Here is a 9,299-nt window from a genome sequence, read left to right on the forward strand (position 1 = left end):
GGATGGTTTTCAAACTGGTCTCAATGCTTTACACTATATTATTAATCTATTACAAGTGAATTTGAACGTTGGAATTCAAATCCAATTGTGAAGAGTCACAAATTTTCATAAAATACATTGTGTAATCAATCACACCATTATGGTAATCGATTATTAGTGAATATTTTTGAAGAAAATGTTAAGAGTTATAACTCTTAACATGGTTTTCTCAAAAGGTATCAAGGTTCTATAAATATAAGACCTTGGCACGCATTTTAAATATAACAATAACACAGACAAATACATCTGACTACACAGAACTTTTCACTGTTTTTCTCTTATAAAACCTTTGTCAAATTCATTCTAAGTTTTTGTTCAATCTTTCCTTGAAGAAAGGAAAATTCTGCAAAAACAAAAATTGTGCTATCCTTCTATTTTTCTCTTCTTCTTCTTTCTTTCTCCCTCTTGCCAAAAGAATTCAAAAAACTAACCATCTGAGAATTCTTTTGATTCCCCAAACAAAGAATTCAAAGAATTAATCGTCTAAGAATTCTTTTGATTCCCCAAACAAACAATTCAAAGAACTAACCGTCTGAGAATTCTTTGCCCAAACATTGAATTCAAAGAACTAACCGTCTGAGAATTCTGTGTAAGAAGCGGGTAGCTTCTTGGTTGTAATAGTGAACACAAGGGAGGGCGTATCCTTTGTGGTTCGCTTCAAGTAGAGGGTACATCTACTTGGTTGTTCAAAGAGAACAAGGAAGGGTACATCCTTTGTGGCTCTTTGCTTGTAAAGGTTTTTTACAAGGAAAGGAAATCTCAAGAGGTTGCTTGAGGACTGATGTAGACACGGGTCGTTGCCGAACCAGTATAAAACTTGTGTTTGTTTTCTTTTTCCCTACGTTCTTTATTTTTCCGCTGTGCAATTTTTATTTTCACTTTACTTTTGTCTAAGTTGTTGTTTCTGTTCTTTACTTTCTCATAACTTAGTAGTAAAACCTAATTGAATCTATTAACATTAAGAATGATAAATTTTTAATTAGTCAAGACACGTTCATAATTAATTCAACCCCTTCTTCTTAATTATTTCGTTCGAGACCACTTGTTCCAACAAAAACTCTTACACTTTACAGAAAAAGTTCTTCCGTAAGATTTTACAGAAGAACTTCTTCCTAAGAGTTTTGTTTTTTTACGAAATAACCTCTTCCATAAAATTTCATGGAAGGACAATTTTGGAAAAATGAGAAATTGCTGGGTGCACATAGCAACACCCAAGTTTTGTCTTTCTGAAGTCTCAATGAAACCTAATCAACATATTTTTCATGTTTTTATTGTTATTTTCTCTCTTCTACCACAAACAAGTGATATTTTTGGAAGAGGCAACCTACAGATGGCTTTTCTAAAAATAATAAATAATTATTTATTTTTAATTTGATTGTTGAAAAAGGTTTATGAAGACATTTCATAATTTTTCATAAGTTATTTTTTTCGTACAAAAATATTCTTTTAAGAAATAATTTTAAATAAACGCACTCTTAATTTATCTTTTTCACCTTTATTTTTAATTAAATTTCAATATATTTTTAAAATAAGATATTTAAGAAATATTTCACATTTATTTCAACAAATTTTGAATAGTATTAAAATGTTTTATTAAATATTAAATTGATAAATTTAAGAAAAATATTTACAAATTAAAAAATAATTAACTTATAAATGATTTAAACAAATCAAGTTGAAACTTTAGTTATTTTCAATATTTTAATTAGACTCGTTTATGAGCCAAACTTAAAACACCTATTTTTTCACAAACAAAGCCGTGAAAAAACAAAGCCTAAAGTTCTATTGCTTGGCTCGGCTCCCCTTAGTTGTGAGTTCAAGGATACTCTTTGATTTTAACATAATATGGAATTGTTTCTTTTTTTAAAAAAAAAATATTAGTTTATTAAAAATATATTTTATTATCTATATTTTTAAACATTTAAATGATGTTTTTATTAATTATATATTTTACTCATTTTTTATTATTTTATACATCTTTATGAATTTCAGAAAAAAATTGAAGAATAATTAAGTTAATAAGTAAGATATTTGCTGTTTCAAATTGATTGATATTTAAATTTTTGCACATCTTTTCTTATTATATAAAGCAAGGTACAAGTGGAAATTTTCCCCTCCCATTTTGTCGTAAAAACAAGGTCATTTTTGTAAATTTAATTAGTCAACTATTTAATTAAATGAAATTAAGTTAACATTGCATTATCATTTAATAATTGCTGCCTCTTGTTCTTAATATAAGGTGTGATTTAGAATGAATTGAATTGATTGTCCCGTTTTTTAAGGCATTTTATAATTCCTATAAAACATTTAATTTTTTTCTCACTAATTGCTCTTATGAAATACTCTAAGTATTTATGTTTTCTATTTATAATAATGCACAATGCTGTTAAAAATTAATGTTTTCACATCACCCAAAATAAGTTAAATCAAGTTTCTAGTTTTTTAATATTTCAATATCATAGTTCAGTTTGTGGTTTTATTAAGGATCGAAACAATCATGAATTTAATTAAAACAAAATTGTTCATTATCTCTTCACAAAATTGAAACACAAAGCCAATTAAAAACCCAAATTTTTACTCCATGTCATACTGTAAATAAATGTTCATCTTAAGATTCATGAAAGTAAAAAAAAAAAAAATGCCTTTGTTTATAAGAAGGCCAAGAGCCTTGATACTTGAGAGGGTTTGGGTGAGGGAATAGAAACATTCCCCAAATCATCCTCATTATCATTCTTTTCTTGGATTTTCTTTTTTAAAATCTATCTCTTTCTTCCAAAGAAACCATTTGTTTTAGGACTTGTCTTTGTCTTTGAGCCTGAGTTTTGTTTTTTCTTTCTTTCTTAAAACTCTTATTTTCAATCTTCCCTTTCACAAATAGCACATTTCCACGGTTTTCCTCCTTGCCCTCAAATTTCTTCTTTAACTTTTGATATTAAAGATGACTAAACTTTCTTGAAGGGTAACAAATTCCATAGACCAAGTTTTCATATGAATTGGGGAAAGAATTAATTAGAAGTGTGGCCTAATCTTCATTCTCTTAGATCTAAAATGATCTTATCGAAACTCATCCATATGGTCTTCTATGAATTTCCTATTTTGCATCTTGAAAGACTAGAGTCTCTACTCAAATAAATATTGATTGGCAGTGATTTTATCATGTGCATGTGCTCCAACTTGAGCAAAATGGATGTTGTAATTAATGCTCCAAAATGTACTTAGTAGATTTTGTACCTACAAGAGTATCAAACACTACTATAAAAGCGGTTCTACGTCGCGGTATCTACATCGGTTATCAAAAATCGATGTAGTACATAATGTGGTGGTATTTTTGTAATTAATGTCAACTATATTATGCCATTAACGACGGTTCTTATGAAACCTCCTTTGATGTTAATGCTACTAAGGCGGTTTTATAAAAACCGTCTTTGATTCATGTGATTTTTAATTATATATTCACTGAAAAATGTTTTTTAATTATAAAAACTCGTGTTGTACGTTGTTCCCATATATCTTCGTAAACCCTAAATTCCCTTTTATATATGCAGTTGGCGAAGAATCGAGCCGACAACCGCGCTCTGATCGGCGAGTCCGGTGCGGTGGCTGCTCTGATTCCGCTACTCCGATGCAGCGAACCGTGGACATAGGAACACGCAGTGACGACGTTGCTGAACCTGTCTCTTCTGGAAGAGAACAAGGCGCTTATAACGAATGCGGGTGCGGTGAAGTCGTTGATGATAATAACATATAGATTTAAATCTAGCTCTTATACTAGTTGTTGCGACCAATCCACAAATATAAGACCAAAGTAACCGATAGAATTTTTGGCAAAATTACAAAATTGGTCCCCCACTTTATCTCCAATTACGGATTTGGTCCCCCTATAATTTAATTCACAAATTTGGTCCCCCAGTTTTATAAATCCCTGCAAAATTGGTCCTGGAAGCCCGATTTGGACGTTGACCGTTAACCTCAGACGTTGACTGCCACGTGTCAATGACACGTGTCAACGTTTGAGTGGTTCCCTGTAAAGGCTTCATTTTTTGTAGGTAAAATTGCACTTTTGGTCCCCCAGTTTTTACTTCAATTTCGATTTTGGTCCCCCTATAGTTTAATTCACACATTTAGTCCCCAAGTTTTATAAATCCCTTTATAAATTGTTCCTACAAAATTGGTCTTTTGAATGGTTTAGCTACTGGTGTTAGAGACATGGTAGGTCTTGATAAATCTCGCACTTCTTTTTTATCGCAAGTTTTTCACTCACTCGGAACCCAGAGAAAAATCACTCTTTGTCTTTCTCCCACTTTCGGGGTTGTTCAACTTGGGAAAGTGGTGCATGAATCCGAACTTGAGTTTGAAATTTTCAGATCTCTTTAACAGGTTCTGTAATAACCCCCTATTTTTTCTTTCTTTTTTTGCTCCCCTATGCGGTATTATGTGTATACGACTGCTTAAGTGGCTTATGTATGACAATGATATTTTTGTTTGAAATTTGAAATACAACTTCTCCAGTAATGAAATTTGGCCGAATTTATAAATGAATTTATAAAATTGAGGGACCAAATGTGCGAATTAAATTATAAGGGGACCAAAATCGAAATTGGAGTAAAACTGGGGGACCAAAAGTACAACTTTACCTACAAAAAATGAAGTCTTTACAGGAAACCACTCAGACGTTGACACATGACATTAGCACGTGACAGTCAACGTTTGAGGTTAACGGTCAACGTTCAAATCGGCCTTCATGGACCAATTTTGCAGAGATTTATAAAATTGAGGGACCAAATTTGTGAATTAAATTATAGAGGAACCAAATCAAAAATTGGAGATAAACTGGAAGACCAAAAGTAAAATTTTATCTTTACTAAAACTAAAAACAACAAAGCAAATAAACCAAATATTTGTCATGATGATAATAACATGAGAATTAAAAAAAAAAAAACAGAAAAGTTGAAGAAACAAGAAACACCAAAATTTATTACGGAGGTTCAAAAGTGATTCTCCGACGTCAAAGGACTGAATCTAATTGTGAAAATCAATATAAAAATTATTGTGACACCCTCTAAAAACAAGATATAACTTAATAAAAAATCTCTTTTAAGTTCCCTAAATTTTGTATCAAGTTCTAACTTTTTCAATCATACAAAATACTATTTTTCTTTACACAAAACTCATAACCTTAAATATTTTTCTCCTATCTTCTAATCCCATAAGTGAAGTCTATTTATTAATTATTTTAAAAAAACGGAAGTCCGTTTATACAATTACTTAATCCCAAATAAATAATAGGATTAGTAACAAAATTACCCACATAATTACATGGATGCCGAAAGAATTAACAATCTAACATTTTCAGAAGAAAAAAAAGTAAAAAATAACAATCTGACATCCTGAACCAGAAAAACAAAGGCTTAAGCTTAACATCTAAAAGATAAATGATAATCATACATCTACCTTTTCTTTTTCATCACACTTTCCCTGACTCAATCTTTCTTTTTCTGTTTTTTTTTTTTATCTCATTATTTATTGCATCTGTCACTTTTTTTCTTTGATTCAAATTTTAATATTCATCATTAATTCAAACGGTTTCCTTTTCTCTTTAATCTCTGTCTCTCTCCTCCTCCACTCCAATTCTCTCAAAATGGGGTGAATGCTAATTAGGACTACGTACATCTAAAAACCTTTTGTACGTGAGCCACCAATCATAATGCGCCATAGCACAACACTTCGTGTAAACTTTAAATGACAATAGAAAGTTTATCGTTGTGGAATGTAAGTGCATGTTTGACTTGATGTCAGAAAATTGAATTTAAATTTAAAATTAATTTTAGATAAATTTTTATATATTAAATTTCACATTAAAGAAAAGTTTAAAATTAATTATAGATTAAAATAATTTTATATAACTTTTATGTTATAAATCTTACTTTTAACTTATTTTATAACAAATAAAAATGTTCAAATATAAAATCACGTTAAAATTAATTTTAACAAAAAAATCGAATACATTTAGAATTAATGTTATAAATGCTCATCTAACACGCTCTAACTCCTAAAATTAACAGGGAATTCAAGAGATGTATCACCTACACGAATATGACAACATTAATTCCCCTCTGTATTGCATGATTGCGTCAAAACAGCTTATCATGAGCCATGTTTCTCATCCTTTCATCATGAAAACGCAGCATACGAAATGAAAGGCACTTGACTAAGTAACGTTGTTCACACGTTGTTCGTAGGTAGCACCTACTATTATGACCGTATAAATATTATCATGTTATTATTGTTTTGTCGGTTATATTATTTTGAAAGAAAATTATTGTTATTTATTATAATCAGAACTATAAATTTTAATTATGTAACGATAATGAATATCAAAATTAATTTTAACAAATTATTTAATTTTATCATCGATCTACTGTATTTAGTAAGACATGCATATAAATTTTAATCACTTTATAGTACAAAATATATATGAATAAATCATAAATATTTCAAATTTTATCACCCCATTCATATAAATACAAAATACAGTATGTATTAGTATTATGCAGTAATATAGATCAAGCAGTATTCTCTGTTTCTCACCAACTATAGATATAAAAAAATTCTTCCCAGTAATTACTATTATTTTTTTCTTTCTCCAACCTAGTAATCATGTACATTTTTAAAATTGTAGCCTGTATTCTTTTAATACGTTATTTTCATACACATACTTGTATCCGTATATTAGTCCAGACTCAATTTAATATTTTTTTAATTTTTCCTATTTTTTTTCTTGTCATCCTCATCATATCTTTTAATCTACTATATTATTTTTTTTTATCGTATAATCTATTTATTAATTAAATTATTATAAAGTTCATCACTATCTTTCACACAAGATAAATTTATTTGAATAGAATATATATTAGTAACCATTATATACATTAACACTTTCATTCTAAATATTTAACATAACTCCATATTCAACAGCTATATCTGTATACCCACATCATGTATTATATATATCTGTATTCTTACATCTTTCTCCTTCTTTCCTTTTATGAAGCACAAGATACTTCTATGGCTGAAATCCGGAAACCATAATATTGATTTTCCAAATAAATAAAAATGAGTACGAATTAGGTAACAACACAAACGTTGTTTCCACGTTATTCTATTCGCATCATAACCAAACCCCCGTTCTGTTCGTTTATCATTTATGTCACACACACATGCACCATAAAATCATGGGTTATGTTACCCTTTGTTGATATTTTATTTATGGGAGGAGACAATCATATGTCCATTATTATACGTGATACATACTCATGATTCAAACTTGTTGGAGATTTCTTGCTATGAATAGATGTTTATTACTAGTCCTTTGACATTTTGAGTCCCATGTTAATGTTAAGGTCATTCAAACCATAGAAAGTGGGAAAAAAAAAGTTGTTGGGCCGGGGAAGTGTCACTCCTCACTAACCACCTAGTTGTCTAGCAAGGTTAGTTAGTGATGCCATCTCCACAAAAGAAAAAGAGAAGATGCAACCATAGTCACCACGGCGAGACCCACACATAACATGTCCAATCTCCCTTCTGCCCTCACCTTCCCTTCTTTCCTCTCTTTCTTTCTCTTCAAAAAAACTCTATACCCCTCTCCACCCTCTTCCTTCTTCTTCTTCCACCTTCTCTCACCCTCCAACACACCTTGTAAAATTACCAAACTATCCCTCCCGTTCATCTGCACCCCATCCACGTCCTCCATCTGAAAACTAATTTCTTTTATTTGCATCTCAGTCCCCCACGTCACCGCCACACTACACAGCGCCGCCCCCGCCTCCGTCGCGAACCGCACCACCACCTCCCCGCTCAGCCAGTGTTTCTCCAACGCCACTACCTTTCCACTCGAGACATCCACCGCACGTTTCCCCGTGGGGTCCACCAAAATCCACGTCAGCCTCAGGCTTTCTTCCAGCTCCCGACACGTGTCCTCGTCGACCGGGTACTTCACCCCCGTTTTCACCGCGTGCTTCGGGTCGACCAGGTCGATTCTGAAAGGCGAGCACCGGAACCACCCGGTCACGGTTTCGGTCTCCACTACCTTGGAGAATAAGAGGCTCTCGTTGTGGAATAGATCAACGGCTGAGATGAGTTCTGGCGTGCGGTTAGGATCGTTTGAAGAAAAAGTAGTTTTATTGGAGGAAAGTGAGTGCGAGGAGGGGAAGGAGTCGGCGAAGAAAGAGCGCGCGGCATTGGGGAACGTGTCGATGACGTGGCGGACTCGTGGCGTGAGGGTGGAAGGCCACGTGGCGTGGCAGGCGTTGAGCCAGAGGGGGTCGTGGGAGGAGAGTGAGTGGAGTTGGGAGCACGTGGCTGTGGCGGAGGCCAGGGCGGGGCCGGGGAGGCGCGTGAGGATGTGGGTTTGGATTATGTCGGGGTGGATGGCGGAGAGCGCGCTGCTCTCCGCCGCGTTAGGGTCGTCGCCGGGAGTGGAAGTCATGGGGAGATGTTTGTTATTTTTTAAGTTGAGGTTTGGGTTTGTGTGCGTGGGAATTGGGAAATGTGATTTATATATAAACGTGGTGAAAGGAGGGAACCTTGATCAATAAGATAACAAGAGGAATTATAGTATATGGGTAGTTGAGACGTGCTTGTAGTTGTAGTAGAGAGTAATGATATTCCACTGCCCATGAAATTGAGTGATCACAATATATAACATGCAAGGAAAAATAATAACAATAACTGATGCATATGATAATGATAGTATTTAATATGATCAAAACAAAAAGAATAAATATTAGAATAAATTACAACAACATTCTATGATCTATTTATGAGTATAATTTTATTATTTTTAATTTTTCTATACTAACTCTCATTTAAGTTTGAATACATTATATTAACATTCCTTATATATTTAAAAACATTGATACTCTTTTATCATCCCTCAAATCTCAAATTTATTATAACATCCCCTTATAAGGGAGATAAATGTGAAGGTAAAAAAATGGAATATTTGTGTAATTACATAAAATCTTAGAAAAATATTATTATAATTTTTTTAAAATATTATGATGTAAAGAAAAGAGAAATGTAAAATGAATGGATGATAAATAATTTTATGTTAATAGAATAATTTTTAACATATTTTACTATTAGGAAATGTATTAAAAATTATAAATGAAATTCATCAAATAAGAATAAAAATTTACAAAATTCTGTGATTTTAATAAACTTAAATCAATAACAAAAAATATTTTTAAAATGTATTACTG

The 9,299-nt window shown here is 32.0% G+C and overlaps 1 protein-coding gene across 1 annotated transcript; it reads right to left on the reverse strand.

Annotated features, from left to right (window-relative positions):
* Nucleotides 1-7,531: 7,531 nt before the first annotated feature.
* On the reverse strand, nucleotides 7,532-8,524 carry LOC114371303 (probable F-box protein At2g36090). The gene has a single exon (XM_028328775.1). It carries the CDS (start codon nucleotides 8,522-8,524, stop codon nucleotides 7,532-7,534), a length of 993 nt encoding a protein of 330 aa, XP_028184576.1.
* Between the last annotated feature and the right edge of the window lie 775 nt (nucleotides 8,525-9,299).

This window comes from Glycine soja, chromosome 10 (assembly GCF_004193775.1).
Source record: "Glycine soja cultivar W05 chromosome 10, ASM419377v2, whole genome shotgun sequence".
Taxonomy (NCBI): Eukaryota; Viridiplantae; Streptophyta; class Magnoliopsida; order Fabales; family Fabaceae; genus Glycine; species Glycine soja.